Here is a 23,191-nt window from a genome sequence, read left to right on the forward strand (position 1 = left end):
TGAGTATCTTGCGGCATGTCGGACTCCACATGGGTGTTGGTAGAGGCCTGTGACTCAAATGTAGCGGGTATCAGGGGCTGCGAGAGTACCTCACTGAGTACCAGCGACTGGCTTAGGAGAAGCTTTGCCGTCAGTTTTGGATCTTGACTGCCTTTCTCTGTCATTTTCTTAGATAGGTTCATAGGTTCATAGATTAGTACTAGGCTAGCAGCCCTTCTGGGCCATTTTAAGCCTAGCCAATTACCCCATGTGAGAATCAAACCCTGTACCTTGTAAATATAAGGTAACTACCTTAACCATTATGTCAACTTCCCACCCTTCCCCATCTGATATTCCAAACTGATAAGTAAATGTTTTGCAACTCAGTTTACACTGTGTTATATTTATATAGTTGCTTCACTTTTTACATATTTACTATATTGTTTATGTCCTTTGCTGTTGTCTGTACTGTTTTTTTTCCCCGCCTTCCCTCCCAAGTGTTCTTGTAGTCTTAAATCTTGGTGGCTTTGGATTTGCCCATCCCTACTGTAAACCTGATCTTGGACACTGATCCCAGTTCAATCTTATTTGATCACTCAACATAGAGCAGTAAGACTTGAGCAGGACTACCCCTTTGCTTTTTGACTTTGGCCCAGAAATTGTAGTTTATTGGCCGTTTGGGAAGTTTTCCCATCCCTTTCAACTTTCTGGTTTCAAAGCCCGCGTTTGTGCAGCGGCGCCAAGCTGAGGTAAACTATTACTGGTGCCCGAAAGTCTGCTATTCCGTTTTTCCTTTACATCTTGCTAGTTCTCTCTCTCTCACACTTCAAATAGCTTAATCGCTTTGCACTTCAACAGGTTTTTTTGTAGCAATTATTATAGCACACCTAGCACTAGTCATTATTCAAGGAAATGGCTCCAGTAATTGGCAATTACGACCACACCTCCTGGCACGATTAAAGGGCAGTACCCTGTGCTCCTATTAACCTGGTGCACTTGGGCATTCTGAAGCAGTGTAGCAACTGCCTTATGTACACAGTCAACCCCCTCCTCTTACCTCCTAACACTCAGACTTGTTAGAGATGCACTCATATCACCAAATTAGAAGGTATGCACTCTCCAGCAGAGACCAGACTAGCTGGTCAAGAGGAGAAGGTCAACACCAGCACCACACCACATAGCTCTCCAGAACACCCATCATCACAGTAGTCACATAAAAGCACAAACCCACCATCACTCAGGCTCTCAACAGAAATTTACCCAAACAGCAGAGACCTCCAAAACAGAAACGCACTCGACCACCACAACACAGCACAAACCACAGGACACATAGCTCGCCTCCAGTGTGCCCCTCAACCCAAGACCCTAAGGCTAAACACCTTGCCCAACACACTAATCATAGGTGACTCAATTTTGAGGCACACAGATGTCCCACTCACTAGGTTGAATAAGGAGAAGGTAACAGTCAGCTGTCTATCAGGTGCCAGAATCCAACAACACATGCACTCAGGTCACTCCACAACAAGTACAAGTATGACTCTGTCAGTCACTGTCCATGTGGATGTGAATGACCTGAGACACACCACCCTGGACTACATGAAGAGAGACATGACAGAACTCTCAGATTATGTGGCCCAGGCAGGTATGATCCCAGCCCTTAGCAGTATCCTATCACCCAGAATGATACTGCAGTACAAACAAAATATGACTAACTTCAACAATTAGCTAAGTTTCTGGTGTCATTCCAAGGGAGATCCAGTATTTGTCTGCTTGAGATGACATGACTGACAGACCTCGATGCTTTGCCAGAGATTGTCTGGATCTGTCACCCCTGGGTTTCCAGGTACTGGATAAGGCTCTTGCCACCCGTATAGTGCTTTTTTTTACGCAGTGTATCAAAGACCAAATTACCATCGTACCAGCTATAAATAAATGCAATCCGAGGGTCATGCTGCTCAACGTTACACTAGAAGTCCAAATCTCAAGATGCACTTGCTCAAAGCACTCCTCAAAATGGAGAACATCGACATTTGTGCTGTAATGGAGACCTGGTTTAAAGTGGCAGAAAAAACCTATGCACTACCAGGCTATAACGCATTCCACACAATTCGGCCCCCAAACATGGACTGAAGCTCCAAAGGTGGTGATGTCCCCATATTCATAAAGGATATGAACACCTCCAGACTAGTAGCCCAGTATAACGCATCTGAGATACTTCAGGTACAACTAACATTGGGTAAGACGGCGATCCAGGTCATAGCCTGCTATAGGTCCCCAACCATGTCCCTAGACTCTCACGCCATGTTCCTAAGCACCCTGGAAAATATCAAGGTCCAACCCAACACACTCATACTAGGAGACTTCAACTATCCTTCCATCAACTGGGAAAACTACTAGAGCACCAACACAGTGGCCCAACACTTCCTGGAATTCATAGATTCCAATGCCCTGGACCAGCTCATTCTGACCAGACTACAGGAAGCAACATCCTTGACCTGGTTATTACTAACATGGGCGACCGTTGCTCTACACCAATAGTCAAATCCTTCCCTGGCCAGATCTGACCATAAACCAATCACCATGGAAATCCACATTTCACCCACACACCCCACAAAAGGTATCCTCCTTAAAAAACTTCTCCAAAGCTGACTTTGGGCTCCTAAAAACAGACAGTTGGCTAACTTCATGGCACCCATGCCAATGGAAACTAGCTGCAGGACTGCCAAATCATACACCAATGCACTGTATGAACATGTACATAAGTGCATGGAACAAGCTATACCCAAAAGAACCAAGACCCTCTCTTCCAAAAAAGGAAGCAAATCTGGTAGTCTCCTGCCATTAATAAACTCTGCAACAGAGAGAAGAAACTGCTGCAGAAAAAGGTTAAGTCCCAAAACTAGAAAAGCTCCCTTATTAGACTTAAAAAGTTGAGATCCCTCAACAAATTCTCCAAAGCCAGCTATGAAGGCAGAATTGCAGCAGACACTGAAAACAATCACAAAGCCTTCCATAGTTATATCAAGAACCTCCACGGCAATACCCAGATTTGCTCTGAGATACTGCACAATGGTACCTTCTATACTGAGCCAACAGATATTGCCAGTATACTGGCCGACAGAATCAGTCTTTGCGTTTTTTATGTACTCTGGTAGTCGGATAGCTATCCGACGACATTTCTGGGTAGTTAAATCTGTTTCCAAAATATTTTGATGCAAAAATATACCGATGCTTAATAGTGCCTTGGTTAAATCTAGCACAAAACCAACAGCCAGGCATGTTGTGATCAGGGCCTAGGCAAGGAATACAGTATAAATGGAAATCCTTATGAGGTATTTGCTTCCCACAATTAATACAATTAACTTTTTCTGACATCGGTAAAAAGCAAGAAAAAGTTTCCCCAATGGGGTACTTAGCTTTAGTGAAGACTTCGGTTCTGAAACTCAAACTCAAATATTTCAGTAGTCGGCCGACCGGCACTTGCGAAATGCTTCTTCTTCGGGCACCACACGGCAAGTAAGACTGGAGAAAATGGCATTGGCTGCATGTTTTATACCCCTGACGACCTGCCGTAATGGAAGGGAAGACAGCAACTGACGCAGGACCCAAGACTTTGGAATTCAGGCCTACTGAGGGCAACCTGCCAGCAGATTACCCAAATGTAATGACTGCAACAGTGAAACACGAACAACAAGAGGAAACCCTGGAAAAGGATGGAGGGACTCCTACAGCCATATGTACCCCCCATTGGATGATTCTCAGAACCCATTTGTTTGAGATAATCTGATGCAACTGGGGAAGATGAAGACTGGAGGACAGACTGCCGGATGGGAAGGGGGATCCTGCAGAAGCAAACATCATGCAACATTCCTACAGGAGCAAGCAAGCATGGACGGCACCACTGGTGCAGAAGTAGCGTTGTCAAATCACAGTAAGAGGTTCTTTGGTTCGATTCTTGGCTGGAGTGCCTTCTGTGCAGTCTGCATGTCTTCCCTGCGTGCATGTAGGTTTCTTCCCACTACACAAAGACATGCATCTACAGCATTTCTCCCTGGGCCACCGCAGAAAATTGACTTCATTCCAAGTTGGACCTTCCCGGTAAACAAATGTTAAATAAATTAAATAAATAAATAAAATAAATCAATTCTGACTTTTTTGGACTGCCCTTGGTTCTGAGAGGCTTTTCCTTTCTTTTTAGAACCTCCATGCCATAGCCTTTGAAATCCTGCTTGATAGCAACTTGCTGCCTCAAATTGCTTCTTGAAAAAGGGTGAATTTTTATTAAACATAGAAAAAGGATGGACATATAGGTCACCTCCTGAATCAGTTTCCCTCTTTCGACATTTCTTTTAAGTACCTCTGCAGCAGGAGGGCCAAACATAACCCTGTCAAGAGGAGAAATTTAAAATGTATCATCTGGTAAGATTAGAGAACATAAACAAGCAAGTTTTCTCATAACTGATTCCAAAGCAGCAGCTCTGGCAATAACATTAGCATAATCATAAGAACACTTTATGGAATGTTTGGTTACATGAGATGACAACACAATTATGGAATTCCATGACTTTTTAACCCCTGAAGAGAAAAGTATAAGAATGAATTCTCATATTCTCAAAAAAGTCAGTAAAAATTTAAATACGTGAGCCAACAAAGTTAAAATAGCAGGAGAATACATTTTCTTTTCAAATCAAAAGCTTCTCCATCCTTATCAGAGTGAATGGGGTTATCAATCTGTTTAGTAGTAAAAGTTTTAGATATGGAAATAACTGGAGTCTGCTTTAGGATTACGAAACAGTTCCCTTGTTCTTTCTGTCTGCCCAACCCCCGACTGGGGCATTACACTACAGTTTCTGAAAGAGCTCCAATATTGGCTTTATTTGATGAGATTCCTGTCTAGCTAGCCTGTCATATCCAGTGCATAGCTACTATCCCCACCCCAAGGTCTTTTATGCAAGACTTGAAGAGGTGTGGAAAGCCCTGAACTGTGAGTAACAAGCTTTTCATCAAAAGTTTTTTTTTTTTTCCTTTTTATTTCAACTTTGCTTAAATACTTAAGTTGAATTTATAGAGGCCTGTGTGGTGATAACTTCTTTGTGCTTTCTGTTTGCTCCATGCTACAGCCAATAAATTTACTTGTTTGCATTTTTTTACATGTCCTGGGACCTCACAATTTGCAGTTGTGGAAAATTGTGTTTCTACATTATACTGCACTTCTATCTCCACATGTAGAATTACTTGTAAAAGTCAGCTGAATTTTAAAACCCTGCTGGGCCTTAGTCTTGCACTTTCAATTCACAGATGTGGCAGAACTGTGTACTACTGTCAGGGTTGAGCCTTATGTAGCAATTTATTACTGCCTTTTTCCATAAATAGTGTTACTGGTAAATTTCTGCAAAGTCTGGTGCTTTAACTGCAGTAGAATTTCAAAAGTGAGCGTACATTTTTTTTTCTGCCCCGGATTTGTGCTTCAAAGCTTTTACAGTGTTGCTATTCCAGTTTTGCTCCTACAGTTTTATATTCTGTTTATTGTCTACCTGATTAATGTTGCATATTAGTGCCTTCTGTTTCTCCTGTTCTTTGCGTCTACCCCATCCCACCCCCCCACCCCCACTGATATGTTAAACTAAAGTTTCTGAAACTCCAACTTGCCTGGGGTCATTGACCTGTGGCTCTAAAGTTGCATTCTAGTGGCTTTCTGTTCCCGTTCTTTGTGTTTGCATCCCCTCTCCTTGCAATAAGACATTAAGCTAAAGTTTCTGAGAAAGTTCCCGATATTAACTTTTATTTGCTTGGATCCCTCTCTAGCTAGCCTGCTTATTCCCTGAATTTCCTCAACCCTCCCAGTCTTTTCCTGATATGGTTTTATATGGCTGTCTTCTCTGGCCTCCACCCCTTATGATAATTTGATTTCTTAAGTTGTTGTTCTCTTCTTTCATTGCTAATGTCTGTATACAAATTATTTAAGCACTCTTCTCACCCATTGTTTTCCACAGATCAATAACAGCGAGTGCCCACTCAGGAAACCAGTACTGTGCTTGAGTAAACCTCCTGTATTTCATATCGTCTCTGACTCCTGCCCATTTTCCCAGAATTCAGCAACGCTTGGTGTCCTAGCTTATGTCTCATAAATGTTTTACTTGTATCCGGTGTCATCCAAGCAAAGCTAAGTACTTTTGTTAGCTAAACTGTTATTTTGAGTAATTGCTTTTGCTTCTTGCTTTTATTTGTGCATTTCACTGTATTTTTGTAAAAAAATGTTCTTCCTTTCTCTGTTACTGCCCTAAGATGTTTTTGAAATTGCTTTCAGCAAGGGATTCCTAGCTAGTTGTTTGTTTTAGCATTGCACTTGGGGCTCTCTTCGACTGTGTTTTTACATTATGAGGACTGTGTTTATTCATCTTGTTGCAGGAGGCGTCTGCCTGGTCTATCTGAGTTGTGAAACACACAAAAGGGCTCAGTGTATTCTTTTTTACTGGCCAGAGGGCACACTAGTTAGTTTTCTGTGCTACCCTAAAATTCAGAGGGTTTGCCCAGAAGTGTTCACCCCACAGCAGCGGTTAGCAGTGCCCTGTAGAGTAGCAAACACCTAGAAAGCAAAACTTCCCCAAAGAATGGTCCATAAACTGTACTGTGCAAAGCAGCAAATACCTTGTGCACTGAAACTTAGAGCAGCTAGCTTATAGATTTAGTAGAATTCATTAATGTGGAAAGATTAAAGTTAATAATATTTACTACTGTTTCACAATAAAGCATCCTTATTGGTTTGTACCAACAAAGCACCCTTAACAGCCTGCTAACCTCATATACCATCCCCTTGTAGCTCACCAATCAAAGGACTGGACAGCATGAATATGCAATTTCCTAAATTCTTTGTAGCTAGCTTGTTAGATATAGGCATCTTGGGACACTGTAGCAATCATCTCATGTTTACCGACAACAAATTCATTCTTAAAGAAGCAAAATGCAAGAGGTGTATTTACACAACACTGGAGGCTAAACTTTCGCGTACAAGCACATATCAGGTTGTTGAAACCATGCATACACACCCAAACATAGCCCACAACACACACACAAACCAATGTATACTGAGGCACTTAAAAGCAATCTTTCTAAAGAACAAAGATCGCCTAGATGGCCTGCTGGTCAAGTTATGCCTCAGCAAGCCCAAAGACACTCAGAAAAAACACCCAGCACCACACATGTAGTTACTCTCAAAGTCCCAAACACAAAGCCCCTAAGGCAACCAAACACACTTCCCGGGACTCTTGTTATGGAGGAATCCATTGTAAGACAAACGCATGCACCTCTAACCAGGCTGACGAAAGATAGAATAATAGTTAGTTGCTTATCTGGAGCCACAATCTGCCAACTCACACATACGCTCAAGTCATTCTACCACAGGTACCAGTATGATTCAATCATGGTCCGTGTAGGTGTAAATGACCTGAGATGCATCTCCTTGAAGAGAGACATTATGGAACTCTCAAACTGTATCTTAGGTTGGAATGAGCCTAGTACTATGCAGCCTATTACCATCACAGAGGACAATGCTACAATAAAGGCAAAAATATTAACTTTAAAAATTGGTTGTCTTTCTGGTATCATTCTAAGAGCATCCAACATTTGTCAGTTTGGGAGGATATGGTTAAAAGACCACGTTGCTTTGCCAAGGATGATGTGTAGGCTTTCTGAATACTGGCTAAAATTTTATCCACTCTGTATTTGATCCACCACTGGATCAGTAATCAAGGAACCCAATCCCCACCACTGGCAACACTGGGGGACATACACTGGGAGGATGACAAGTACACACACAGTACTTCCAGATGCAGCTCTCTGCATCAAGTGCAATTTCCCTTAAGAGCACACTGAGACCACAGTCATTCCAGGGCTGGTTTCTTCCTCTTTCTCCAGATCCCCAATAAGACTCCCCACTGGCACAGCTATAGACTTCAGATCTCAGCTGAGTGGCCAAGTCAAGACCTCCAGCACCCTCCCTGTCCAACCAGTGTTTCATGTCCCTGCCCAAGTAGCTAACACACACACACACACTCTGAGGTTTGACTTCCACACACACCTCAGAAAGGCTGGCACAGGTTTATCAGCTATGCCCCCTTTTGCCCAAACTATAAAGTAGTTATCACTGCCACCAGCCAACTCCCTATCAGCTACTTTAAGGCCATTAAAGGGTGTTCAATTTTCCTGTGTAATACTAATATTAATACAAATGGTAGTCTGACCAAGAGCAAGGCCATTAGGAGTGGCCCACACAGTGTTATCAAATAAAGATGCAAGTACTCTCAAAATTTAAATATCTAATAATGTCATTAACTGGTTAAAATGGGGCACATTGCTCAGTGTATTTACAACGGAAGTGTTTCAAGTTGCCCAAGGTAGAAAAAACAATAATGACAATGTAAAGCATTCTATCTGATGGCAAGGAAACAATGAAGAACTGATATAACTAGAGTGCATATCCTTAATATGAACAGTTTGCTATAACAGTGCAGCATGAAGGCACGTCAGTCGAGGTTTTAAAACAGCTCTAAAGATGAACCTTATCACAGTCCACAGGGCAAAAAATAAATAAATAGCAAAATAAAGTGAAGAGCAAAAATTGTACGTACCATGTTCTTCTAGTGTTTTTTACATACTCTTGGGTAGTACTTGAGTATTACACTAAAATGGAAGATGGCTAACAATACATACCCGACTGTGTAAACAAAACTGCATGATTACAAATATCAGACGCCAAAAGCAGGAATCCAGGAAGAGGAAGGCAGTGCTGCAGAAGACAACAAATAAAATAACAATCTGAGAGAAAAATATCTTTTGACTAACAAAAAAAAAATTCTTAAGTGATACAACAGCTAGTTTTCATAAGTTCGTAAATTTAAGCATAATTTTACATTCATATGATCACCGTTTTATTTACTGACATCAAGAGTAAAAAAGAGAGAGAAAAATGGAAATTTTTGCACATCAGTCACCACTGCAACTGTAGAACTGAAATACTGGCCAGTATGCCAGAAAATCTAACATTCAGTGACAGGCTTGGGCAGCAGCAAAATATGCCTGGAACTAATGGACTAGAATGCACATCTCAAATAGTGAAAAGCAATTTGCATTTAGACAGGTCATCCTTAGTACAACACCTAACTGATACTGACAGGTCATCAGTGCATTCTGTACTGGGAAGCTGGCATGCTTGAAACTGCATGGGGTTCGTGTTTACAGGAAGGCACTCTGCACTTTCAAATGTAGACAGCCTAGGCTATGAAACTAAAGGTTAAAAGCACAAAGCATACGATGGTTTATAAGGTAGGGTATTTTGAGCATCTGTAACATGCTACGCATCATAGATTTCCTACAAATTATACTTCTTCCTTTTTATAAAAATTAATGTGCAAAAACCTTCACTGGTATCAAATGTTTAACTTAACTTAATGAGTGCTTAATTGTCATGAGAATCTGTTGAGTAATGTTAAACTGATACGACCATTAAGTGTGCCACAAAACTAAACAAACCAGGAGTCGCACTTAAAAGATCACAAAACAGGAATTTCTTAAATGAGTGGATCCTCACATTATAGAACAGGGCTTCTTTCGCATGTTTCCCATATTTCTTATAGAGGGTTTCCTGGAAAATTCCCATTAAGGCTGACATCAGAAGTGCAAAGGTAAGCATAGCTATACCTGAAAAACACAAAGGGGAAAAGAATCAAAACAATCAGAACACGTACATAATGATGCCTAGACTATCGAAATTAGAAAAAAATACTCAGAATGTTACTTGAGAACACAAGAATCTGGAAATGTGGTCTAGCAACCTTGTTTCTGTGCAATGTCCGCTTCTTTTCCTGCTGACAAAGTTGCAGACCCTACCTGACTCGCAGCTTAGACCCTTTCCTCCCTTTCTGAAATTTAGACATTTCTAAGCTTAATATTTTCCTACAGCCTTTAAGCACCCGACACTCTTTCTGAAGAGAAAAAGAAAAGGACTTGCACTGCCTCCCAGCCATTTGCCTTCAGTCTTCTATCCTATTTTTCAGAGGTAACATGTAAACCCTTACTTTTTCTTCACATGGTTTATAGTGCAAAATGGGTACTTTTCCATTATACCCCTACCAGACCGTAACATTATTTTGTATGTGCTGCATTGTCAGTATCCACCTGAGTAGCTTATGTTAAGTAGTCTGTAACCATTATTAAAAGGAATACTTTTTAAACATGATGTAGCTGTGATAACAGGTTTTATGGAAAGTAAAACATGAAGCACACACAAAGCGGCAGCTGGCGCTGAACATTCTATCTACAGTAATTTACAGTAAAACATGACTCCGTATCCATCCATCTGAGTATTTCATGTTAAATTGTCTGTAACCATTATTCAAAGGAATATTTTTTGAACATGATGTTGCTGTGATGGCAGGTTTTAGGGGAAGTAAAACATGAAGCGCACACATAGCCCGAGCAGGTGGTGAACATTCTATTTACAGTAATACAGGACTCCATGATCGAAAGCTTAATTTCCCGCTTTTCCTGTCAGTTTAGAAGCGCGTGAAACACTACTAGTGGCATCTACCCTTTTTCTCTCTCTATAATATCACCTTTCTGAGTTATGGCTGACATGGATATAACCCTCTGGGACTTACCAGTAGATGAGCAGGCTGCTCTTACTTTCCTGCAGCAGAAAGGCATTGTGCACAAAGTCCAACTGTACTCTCGAAATCACCAGATGAGGATGAAATTCTCCAGTAACCCCAAGTGGTTATGTAGCCGACGGTCCTGCCGGAAAGAGAAAGGTGTCCGGACAAACACCTGGTTTTACGGATCCCTTTCCTGACTTCTGTTTGGTTCATTTATCTGTGGACATTGGAGTTAACATCTGTGCAGTTCTGTGATGTACAGCTGCAGCTTAACCATAACACAACTGTCGACTGGAACAATTACCTGAGAGAGGCATGTGCCCATGCCTTACTATCTCGTCCTAATGAAAAAATCGGTGGGCCAGACAGAGTGGTGGAGATAGATGAGAGCCTGTTCACCTGAAGAAAGTCCAATGTAGGTCGTGTTCTGCCCCCACAGTGGGTGTTTGGCGGTGTGTGTCGTGAATCCAATGAGTGCTTCCTTGTGGCCGTCCCTGACTATCTGCAATCCAGGAACATGTGAAGGATGGAAGCACTATCTTTTCTGACTGCTGGAGGGGATATCAGTCAGAAGAATTGGAATTGGCAGGATACAGACATCTGACTGTCAATCATTCCTATAACTTTGCAGATCCTGACACTGGCTGCCATACCCAGAAAGTGGAGCGCCTATGGGGTACTGCCAAGTGGTGCAATAAATGCCAAAGAGGGACTGCCCAACATCTACAATCTGATCTGATTGAGTTTATGTGGCGCCCCATACATGACAAGAGACAATTGTTCAGTAGCATCCTAAATGACATCGGGAGTTTCATGCCTGCTGAACAGAGTACTTCATGTGCATTAAGCCGTTGTTTTTAGTGTTACAACTGTTGTAAACATTTTCAGTATTCCTGCTGCATTCCTGCCACTTACAGTTCTTTATGTTAATGATCTCTGTTCCTTCCATTACAAGTACTACAAGTGTATAAACTGCTGTTTTGTTTTTAACATCATTAAACCTGTTTACATGCACGAGAACCATAGCATTCTGTTCTTTGTCTACTTTCCTGCACTACACACACAAGTCACTTCTCACAATTTACACAGTCAGCAAAGCAAACACATGGTAGGAGTTTAATGTAGTTAAACAAAGCATGACACACATCCACAATTTTTCCGTTATACAACTACCAGTCCGCGGTGCTGTAATTTGCTGGTATTTCCTCACACAAGCAAGGAGTTGTATATATATCTGTTTGTTTTGCCGGTATTTCCTCACAAAAAGAAAGAAGTTAGCATATGTTCTGTATGTCATGCTTTCTTTACATATGTTAAAATGTAATGAAATACCGGCAAAACAGACAAATGTATAACTTCTTGGTTGTGTGAGGAAACACCAGCAAATTACAGCACCACAGACTGGGAGGGGTATAACGGAAAAGTACCACAAAATGTGTACCATTTTCCTTAGTCTGTTCTGTTGAATCACTTGGTCCTGTGCATTTTTAAAGAAGAAAGGTTTCTAGAATTGTGCTAATTATACCAGTGTGTTTCTCAATCATTTAAAAAGATGGAGAATTATGTTCTTCCTTTTATGCCTCTCTTCACATCTTACTCCATCCATCTCTCTGTCCTGCTTTTTCAAATTACTTGCTTGCTTTTGCATCAGATTCTCATCTGGTACTGGTATAATATCCCCACAACCAATGAGTCTATTTCTGTAGTCCTGCTTCTGATCTGCATATCCTGACTAAATGAAAATAAAATGCTGTAATATCACATTTTCTTCACCCACCCCTTTTTGATTTTCATCTACTTCCCACTGCTAGATGCCCATCTTCCCCCTTTAACTCTAAAGGGCAAAAGAAGAAACGGTCATCTTCACTGAGATTACTTCTGGCAGTAGACATCTCTCCTGCTACTTTATTTCCTTGTTAATTTTTCAGACACAATTTTTAAATGCTCCTTGGATGCAACATTCAAGACCAATGTAGAGACCGCTCCCAGTACACAATCACCACCCTTAGCTTCCTGCTTCTGAATTACCTCTCCTTAAAAGGCCAAATCAACCAGGTCATTAATGCCCAATAACAGAAACATTGCAGTTCTTTTTACTAAGGAAAGATTTTACTCAAGATACTCTGAACGATATTCTTAAATACAGACAACTTTAGGCAAAACCAAATGATATACAACCAGGTACCTCAAGTCCTCTTCACATCTCCAGCTGTAATTTACTGCTCAAGGAAAACGTATTGAATTTTCACTGGTGAATATAAAAATAGCAGTTTAAGCACTTGTGTACAACAATTTTAAAATTTCATGACTCAATTTCACATATCGATAGCAAAGATGTAGTTAACCAAATTATCACCTTACCAGTCAGACCAGTGCAACATTATTTTAACCTAACCACATCTTCCTGCTTAAACTCCCCTAACAACTTTATGAGTCCTAATTGGTAGTTGCTTAACTTCAAACAGCACCCTCTTTGTATATCATCATCATACATTAGAAATGTTACTTGATTTGGCAACTGAACTATTTCGGGCTGACCATTTTCATAATCCTCAAAAATGTAACTTCTTAGCTGCTCTGATTTATCTCTCCATGTCTAATCTCTATGCATACCTTCATTTAAATTCAGCCTTCACTATGTTCCAATCTTTCCATAACTGTTAACAGATTACAGGCTTTCTTTCTCAAATATCCATGACATCACTACCCCTATACTTTTACTTAACACACAATATTGTAATCATCACAATACGCAATCCCAAAATCCTGTAAATACTCAGTTTTTTAAGGCGGTTAATCACAGTTTTAGGAAATACTGCTCCCTTGTAAACAAACTTCCAGCAAAACCAAAATGACACTCCTATCACTTTCCTCATAGATCAGGTCCCACCATGAGCCAGCGACTTCCCTATGGCCCGATACCGCTGGGTCTACACTAGACCCAGCAACTTCATCTTCATTGCCTTAAAATAAAGTGTGAGGTCTGGGACCCCATCTCAACCCCATTCTTTAGCCATCATTAAGCTTTTCAAATTCCAAACTTACCCCATCTTCCCCATATAAAGTTAGCAATCGCATTTTTTCCATCTACAATAGTGTATGTCATCACGAAAAGCCTGAAAAACAAATACACATTTGAAAGAAGATGGGCTGCATTTTTTAAACAAGCAATATCTTTATTAAATTATCACTTATGAAATAGACCATCATACATTTATATAAATGAAAACAAACCATATTGATATAATCTTAGCTGCAAGCATCTTACATCACAAATCAAACTGACATAATTTTAGTTGCAAACATGCATCACTTACAATCTACCCAATCATTGTCAGTCAAACTTTACATGGCTCATTCAAATTCTGCCTTCTTTTAAACCTCATTCCTCCCCTGTATGTATTGTTTCCACAATTCCCATTTTTCTTATGTAAATTGCTAATACCCTTTTCTAAAGATCCCAATTCTAGTTGTTTATCTCTGTTACTATATTCATGACTTCGAGTACTGTAAGTTTAGACTTTGATTTCCATTTTCTAGTAATTGTTTTTTTTTGTTTTGGCAGACACCATAATTTGACTCACCAAGGTCTTACTATTCCAGGCAATTCCAATTCTATATCATAGCTTAGAAAAATCATTTTCCTAGTTACACCAATTTGTTCACCCAGTATCTCTGATAGAGCTGTCCACAGGGAATCTTTAAAGTCTGTCAACTCATTACACTCCCAGAAAATGTGTTCCCAATTACCTCTTTCTTCCCCATCACACCTCCAACATTTGCTGTTGGCCTGAGGAAAAATTCTCAGGAGTCTACTTTGGGTATAAAAATGCCTATGTAAACATTTCCAAGTAAAAATCTTAAATCTTCTAGATTTTGTTGCATATTTAGGAGACAAACATATATCCTCCACTGTTTGTTTGTGAATTGCTTATCCAATCTCTCTCCCCAAGCCTTTCTAACCTCTGCTGATTGATTCTTACAGTTATGCAATATTTATATGCCCTACTATTGATTCCTTTAACATCAACTTCTGTTCTAGATTCTATTAAAAACTCTGCCAGTGCTGGTCTTTTGTTTAGGACTCCCCTATTTCTCTCTCTTTGCCTATACTCTGCCTTCCCTATCAAGGATTGATATCAATCTCCAAGCAGCAGTCCAAATAAATTCTTGGCATCTTCTCATTCTATTACCTTTCCCTCTTTCTTATTTGCTCCCAATACCTTGGTTCCTTTGCCAGTTTACTTCAATAAATTCCAGCCCCCTCTTGCCTATTGTTTGTATTCCTAATTGGAGTCATCCCTATCAGCATAATCTCCTTTCTCCATTCCTGTGTTGCTTAGTTCAAGTACTTTCTGGTACTTTAGCAATATAATATTCTGTAAGATTACTATTATTTTCCTTAAAGGTGTGCGTCCAAAATCCTTGTCTTTCCTTGTTACTTGATTTTCCCCCATTTCAACATAATCCCTTTCCACATTGCATTATAGGTTTCTGCTTGTGCTATGTATAGGAGCCTTAACTGTATAGCTCTGAAATACCCCTTCAAATCGGGTAATCTCAATCTGCCTTGTTCTATTGGAAGAATCAACTTATCCCACTTGACTCTTGCAGTCTTCCCCTCCCAGATAAAATCCTTCAGCTCTTTATAAATTACTATCCATAACTTCTCCTCTGTGTATAAGATTAAAGGGGCTAAAAATACTTTAACTGCTTGCATCTTTTCATCCACGCCCATATAACAGAGCTTCCAATTTCTCGGTTTTTGTATTAGCTTTTGTTTAGTCTCTTCCCACATATCTTTGGTTGCCACACTGGAAACATTTTTAATACACACTCTTAAATACTTCACTTTATCACGTCTCCAGAAAAATGGATATTGCTGAACCAATTTGTCTGTGGAGACAATCAACCACTATTGTCTTTGTTTTAGATTCATTCATTTTGTACCTTGAAAAGACGTGAAACTCTCAAAATGTTCCACAACACTGTAATGCCCTTTTCTGGTTTTATCAGGTATAAAATAGCATCATCTGCAAATAAAGCCAGCTTTTCTTGACTACCATACCAATTACATCCTTGGATTTCTGAGTCCCTTATTTTCTTTGCCAAAAGTTCTAAATATAATGCAAATAACAAAGGGGAAAGAGGACACGCCTGCCTGGCTCCTTTGCTCAAGCAGAAATTATCAGACAGGAACCCACTCACTTTAATTTTCATCTCAGATCCCTCATGTATTCTCCTAATCAACCTTATAATTTTATCAAGGAATGCAAATGCGTCCATTGCCCTGCTCATAAAGTCCCAAATTACTTTGTTGAATGCTTTCTCTGCATTAAGACCCACCAACAGTGGTACTTTCCTTATATTCTACTTCCCTCTGGATCATCAATGTTCTTTTAATGTTGTCAAATGTTTGCCTCCCCTCCACAAAACCACATTAATTTATATCCATCAATTTTGGCATCACTTTTGCTATTCTTTTAGCCATTATAGACACAAAAACTTTATAATCATGGTTTAGTATTGAAATGGGCCTGTATGAATCTGGATCTGATGGATCTTTACCATCTTTAGGTATTACAGTTACCACCGGTTTCTTCCAAAATGTTGGTACTTCTCCTCTTAAAATACTGTTAAACAAAATCTTCCAAATATTTATCAGTTTTCCCCTCCTAGCTTCCAAAATTCTATAGGAATACCATCTGTTCCTGGTGACTTTCTTGTAGATTATCATACATTACCATTTTCATCTCATCTCTTCTTATCCTAACTCGGTAATTAAGCCTAGTCTACCTCTAACCTTGGCATATTGAATTCTTCCATAAACATTTCCATTTGTAACTTTTCTTGACTTCCATATTTCTCTGCTTTATACACACTTTCATAGAAGTTTTGAAATATTTCTAATACTTCTGTAGGATATCTTATCTTCCTTGTTACAGGCTCCCCAAGTTTGGTGACAGCCCTTTCTACTTTCTGTTGCCAGAGTCATTGTGCTAAAAGTTTTTGTGCTCTACAGTTATCAAAACAGTTGCTAAATGGCAATCTTTCTAAACGCATGCATATTATTGAAGTAATCCCTTATTTTCTGTTTAGCATTCTGCAGTTGCTCTTGTCCCATTAGATTCTCCTTATTTTGCTATACTTTATTTGTCAGTCCCTCTAAATAATACTTGTTACTTAACCATATCTCCTTTTAAACTCCACTTAAATTTTATATTTTCAGAAGAAATTTCCATCTTCTCTAATATTTCCTAAATAATTTCCACTACTCATTCTTTAAATTCTTCTCTTTGGTGGGGAAGCATGTCACTGTCTCATTTTTATTTCATTACCCTGCATTTTTATTTTAGTTATTAATGGAGCATGATCTGAAATAGTTATTGTGTGCATATCAAGACTTTTATTTAAATGCATATGTTCCTGTGAAATGTAAACTCTGTCTAGCCTAGCTCAGTTTTTGTATCTTGGGGAATAATATGTAAATTAACTCCAAAGTCCTAGTTCTGAATTCACATCTGCCATGCCAAACATTTTCATGAATTTCTTCAAACATCTACCCTCCTTTGTTAAAATTGTCCTTCTGGGCAACCCAGACACATCTTCACTATGGCAAACCAAATTCCAGTCCCCACCTATAAGTAATATTCTTGCTGCTAGCCGATTATTTCTCCCAGAATTTTCTTAAGCTCCATTATAACTTGCCAGTAGCCCTTTAGTGCTACAAATCTACCATTTATTATTATTATTTTATTTATATTTGTTGACCGGGAGAGTCCGACTGGACACAGGTCCGTTTTCAGCAGAGGCCTGGGGAGAAAAGCTCCACATTATTATTTGCATTATACAGTTAAAAAAACATAGCATTTAAATATAGACATTAGTCCAGTTAAGGACACAAGACAAGAAGAGAACAGATGTAAAACAGCTGTAGAGCATAGTACAATTTTAAAACATGGTGACATATACTAAACATGGTTAAAATGTAGTTGAGATTCATCAGTGAACAATTGATACAAACTGTTTTGATTTACATAACAGCCATTAGCAGTTGTTGCTACAAGAAGTTAGTATTCTGTGGTAGGTAGCTGGGAACATGAGTAGCCAAGCTTGATAAGAGTATGTTGTTGATAGGGGGAGTGAATGGTATTAGAGGGGGGTTGCAAGGGCATATCTGGCAAGTTTTGAAGTGTGATTTTAGTAAGGATTTAAAGTGGGTGCAAGAAGTTACAGAGGTTATTGAGGATGGGAGGGAGTTCCAGAGTTTGGCTATAGTGCAGGAGAATAATGCTTCTCCAGCAGAATTAATGGCTCTTGTGACTTGTATGCTTTTGTGGCTGGATCTTAGTGGTCTCGTGGTTATGTAGGGTTGGGGTAGATTCTGGAGGGATGGGACTTTTAGTGGTTGGTTTATTAGTTTGTGGGTGACTGTGAGTTGGTACCATTGAAGGAGGTGGGGGGAGCTGTAGCCAGCCCAGTTCTGCTAGTGAAAGACAGTGGTGAGTACGGTAGGAAGCCCTGTGGCGAATATGGCGATTTTGTTGTAGCAGGTTTCGAGCTTATTTAGAGCACATTGTCTAAAGTTAGTAAATATTGGAGAGGCATAGAGTAGGGTAGAGATAAGATGAGAATTTGCTACTGAAATTGTAGCTGCTTTGGTAAGTAGTTGCTGATTTCTATATAATGCTCCTAGTTTTTTGTGCACTTTTTTAATGGTCATGGAAATGTGAATGTCAAAGTTCAGTTTATTGTCTATTTCTACTCCTAGTAATTTGGTGTGTTCTGTAGGATGGATGGTGGTGTTATCTTTTGCTGTGATGTTAAAGTGAGAGCTGTCTAGGGTAAGTTTGGTGGGTTGGAAGATTAGTAATTTTGTTTTGTTTGGGTTGAGTATTAGTTGGGCATCGGATAACCAAGTTTCAATAGAAGAAAATGCTTCCTGTGTGACTTTTTGCAGTTCTGGTAGGGAGTGGGCTGTGCAGATGATGGTTGAGTCATCTGCATATTGTATGAGTGTGCCATGTGTTGTGGCTGAGGCTAGATTATTGGTGAAAATAGAGAAGAGTAGGGGTCCCAGGACGGACCCTTGGGGAACTCCTATAGAGACTGGTAGTTGGGGGGATAGGTTGTCCTGCCAAACAACTGCTTCTTGGCGGTCAGATAGGTAACTCTGAAACCAGTTGATGACTGGTTGAGAGAAGGATAGGTTATTGAGAAGAGAGATGAGTTGTTTGTGTGGGACCATATCGAAAGCTTTAGAGAAGTCTAGGAAGGTAGCGGAGGAGAGATAACCTGAATTTTTATTTTGTAGGATAGTGTTAGAAAAAGAGAGTAAGGCGGTGGTGGTGCTATGGTTAGGTCAGAAACCGTGCTGTGTGTTGGAGAGGAGGTTGTTAGCAAGGAGGTGATCCGAAACTTGAGAATTAATGCATCTCTCTAGTATTTTGGAGAGTGGCGAGAGAATAGCTATGGGGCAGTAACTGGTTAGATCTGTGGAGGGGCCTCCTTTGTGTAGGGGAATTATGTGCGAGACTTTCCATAGTGTATGAACATAACTTCCTGACAGAGCTCTGTTAATCAAGAGTGATACGGGGTAGGCTAGACCATCAGCTACAAGTTGAATGTATTCACCTGGGAAGGTTGTCTGCTGCTAATCTGGTGGTTTTAAGTTTAGTTAGTAGTTGTTTTATTTTGGAGGTAGGAACAGGAGAGAAAGAGAAGCTAGTTGGGAGATTGTTAGTTATAGTTGATGGTGTGGGTTTATGGGGGGGGGTTGTGTTGTCTAGCTAGTGATAGTACGGTTTGTGTGAAATGATTGTTGAAAGAGGTAGCAATATTTTCGGAGGATTAGCTTTTTTATCTTCGTCTGTCATTATTGGAGCTCCTCTTGCAATTAATATAAGTACTTTTACTTTCCTTTGACCCAGGTATTCTGCTGAATAACCTCTGTCCCAGGTATTCCATTGAATAACCATCCTGAAAACTTCTCTTTATCAAATTCACATGTTCAGTTCTTTCCAAGCGCATCTCCTCTAGCATAGCCATTAGCGCTCTACATTTTTTATATAATTCACTACTCTCTCTTTTTTGTATTTATCTGTGAGACCACTCACATTTAAGACACGTTTAAAAGACATTACAGAAAGCATCATTGTCTTAAACTTATTATTCCTACCTTTTATGTACAACAACTTTTTTGTTAAATATCTAGTTCCAGCTTTTGTATTACATGCATACACTGTTTGGCAGGGTGATCTTTTATACAGTTGTTTCTTGCCATATCCATTTCAGCCTATGTCTCATTTTACAAAATGTTTGCTTTATTGAAAGTCCTCAAAAACACCACATCCTCAATACTCCCCTGAAACCTATTACCTTAACACACAAAACTATGTACATTTTCATACACTGAAGTTTTACCCTCTTAACAGGAACAAATGTTCCAAACTTACAGCCATACTCACAGACTTGAGTTAACCTGAAAGAAAGATAAATCCATGCTAAGACACATGGTGCAGTCTGTGCTTGAATAAGTGCTGTCTGTTTTTTGTCTCATCTTTATCCCAGCTGAGTAAACATTTAAATGCTTTCAGAGAACATCATCTCCTAACCATTTCTTTTTATCAGATCATCTACCGGAGACATGAGGACCAGATATAAAATTGATGCTAAGCATGCAGTTATTTGCTAGAAAAAAATATAATATTCAACATTCTACTTCATTTACTTGCTTTCTCTTAAAACTTGTTACTAGATCAAGCTAAAGTCCTTAATACAATCATTCCCCTATGCAAGAATGAGAAAAATCACTTTTTTGCTCTTTTAACCAGACTTTTGTTGATATATTTTTTTCCACTGCAGTTCCTACCCTTTGTTAAAACTGAACAGAGAGAAATAAAATTCAGGAGCAATTGTTTACATTACTATCCCAATTACACATAAAAATAACTGAGAAATCTTTACTTTATGGCATGCAAAAAAATCATGTACTACAAAAATAATACCATTAAGAAAACAGTTTACTTTATCCCTCATTTTTCCCTCTCCTAAGTATTTTTCTGAACATTAATGACATGAAGTAGGGCATATGCTTTAAAATCCCCTACAAGTTTAACAAAGTCCAAAATAGTCCATTATGTCCAGATTTTCTTGTTTTGTCATGTTTTGTACATATATTGCTTTCAAATCTTTATTCCTGTTTATCTCCATCTCCCAAATCATGTCTCTGTTTTATTTCCTATGTACTCTCGAATATTCTAGTCAACTCTTGTGCTTTCTTTCTTCTCTCAAGCATTTTCTGTTGAAACACTGGAAACGGTTTCACTGGCACAGTCTCTCTGTGTTTTTTATTACCAGAAAAACAAGAAGCAGAATCTCCTCCGTTTCACAGCTCACTTTTTGTTGGACAAACTTTTGTATATTCTCTTTAGCATGTACTACTTCAAAAAATGATTTTGTCCCTAAAGGGGAAAATATTTTGAAGATAGCTGGGTACAGCAGTTTGAATCTCGCACCTGCATTGTGACATTCCCTGAAAAGAGGAATAAATTTACTTCTTTTCTGCCTGATGTACAATGAATCATCATTCTCCACAAATACTCTGTCTCCCACTTATAGCACTTAGTCTTTCTGCCACAGTTTTGTTAGAATCAACTCTTTCTGCTAGTAGAATTGCATCTTCACTATTACAGGTCTGCATTGCTTTCTTGTAGCCAGGTTTGGTGCATACACATGATGTGCCCTTTCAATTAACCACTCCCGCTGTGGAATACCAGTCCAGTTGCGTATTTGTGCTTTCATAAAATTAATACAGTTTATTTCTTCCCACATCTCTGGTACAGCAGAAAATACTAGGTTTTCCCTATATGGTCTGTCATTTAATTCTACTATTTTTTGAAACATCTCTTCTGGAGTAGTTTTACATTCAGCCAGCCTTTTCTTCATTTCACCCTCTGATTTTTGAAGTTTTATCACTTCATATGAATACCTGTTTAAAGCTCCTTCCATTTTTCCAGCCTTTTGTTGTTTGAGTTGAGATAATGCATCTATGTTTCATTGATTTTCCTCAGGTGTGTGTGCAGTTGTCGTATACTTTCATCTAGGTTACTGGAAATCACATCTACAGCTTGCACTCTTTTTGTTGAACAGCTGCAGTACATTTCCCAGTCAGTGTTTTTTCCTCATCTTTTCTAACCGATTTCCCTTCAGGTCTTTTTTTCCCTGGCATCTAGGCAGTGCAGTTACTATCCAGTTACTGAAATTTACCAAGAAATATAAATATACTGGCGTTCTCTGTTATGTTTCTGTTTTCACACTGGGAGGACTAGAAATAAGCTATTGCTCAATGTGCAGCCATCTTGGAAGTCCTCAAGATGGGCTGCATTTTTGATCCAACTCCAAATGTATATATTTTCCATTTCTTCACATCTGTTTTTATTTTCTTTAGTATTCTACTGTTTTACCCATTGTGCATCCTATACTGGGGTCAACCTAAACTTCCAAATATTTTAAGAGGTTTCCTGCCCGTAAATGGAAATCTAATGTCAAATCAAAGTTTTGTCCACATTTTCTCTTTATTTTATATCCAGAGAGCTTCCAAAGGATCTCAATCTCCTGGAAGAGTACCAACATATCTTGTCCCACTACTGTTAGATAAACTGAAATCATCATCTGCAAAGACAAGAGATTTTTCCTTGCATTAACTTATCCCTTTATCTCTTACTCTGTAATTGCTGAAATGAATGGTTCACGATATATAGCAAACAACATTAGGAAGACTGAATATAGTGATTCCCTCTTGGAATGTTACTATGTTTACCATCACCCCATTTGATTTCATGTTTTAAGAACCTGGGATGCATATCAACATTAACCATAGTAAATATCACCCAAAAAAACATCTCCTCCCTCACCTCCATATACCTTTTATATAGTATCCTGTATAACAAACAGCCAAAGATGAAAGACCATCAGTAACAACTCTCTTCTGGCTGTATTGCATGAGGAAGCTAGACTCTTATCCTGCTTCCCTTAAAAAAATGTTCCATACTAGATTCATATCTAAAGGGGGAGTTTCTATACTGCTAAAATACTCACTTTTAATTGTTTCAAATACTGTAGTATTTTTGCCATGTTGACTTGATGCATTGTTCCATTTATATTCCAAGTACATATCCTTAAACAATTACTCACTACAATGACTTTGTGAATTATTTAAGATCTTAAAAAGTACAGAGTCTCATTAGTTCATCCACCACCTAGTCAACAATAACATCACTGGCTTTACCTGACTACAAGCCACAATTCTCACTTCATGAGTTCAGGATTCATTTCCTCCCACTGCCTACTCAAAATGTTCAGAGACTTTTGTTACTATAACATCCATATGAGACCATCACAAATGCAAAACATATTTCAAGCAGCATATTAACCAAATGGAGAATGATTAACCTTCTAAACTCAAAGACAACTATGTACAAAGCTTGCATAAAATGTATCAATTTGTTGTATATTAGTTCTACAAACATTCTGCACAAAGTAAGACATTCCATAATTCTGCT

The 23,191-nt window shown here is 39.1% G+C and overlaps 1 protein-coding gene across 1 annotated transcript in view; it reads right to left on the reverse strand.

Moving 5' to 3' along the window:
* Positions 1-23,191, reverse strand: part of SLC35B4 (solute carrier family 35 member B4) — a 534,725-nt gene that overhangs the window by 124,650 nt on the left and 386,884 nt on the right. Inside the window, exons 7-8 of the mRNA XM_044088668.1 lie at positions 9,566-9,675; positions 8,689-8,764 (exon numbers count right to left, since the gene is read on the reverse strand). Of these exons, the coding sequence (XP_043944603.1) occupies positions 8,689-8,764; positions 9,566-9,675 (186 nt within the window). The remainder of the gene's footprint in view (positions 1-8,688; positions 8,765-9,565; positions 9,676-23,191) is intronic.

Source organism: Protopterus annectens, chromosome 11.part0 (assembly GCF_019279795.1).
Source record: "Protopterus annectens isolate FY-2018-M chromosome 11.part0, PAN1.0, whole genome shotgun sequence".
Classification (NCBI taxonomy): domain Eukaryota; kingdom Metazoa; phylum Chordata; order Ceratodontiformes; family Protopteridae; genus Protopterus; species Protopterus annectens.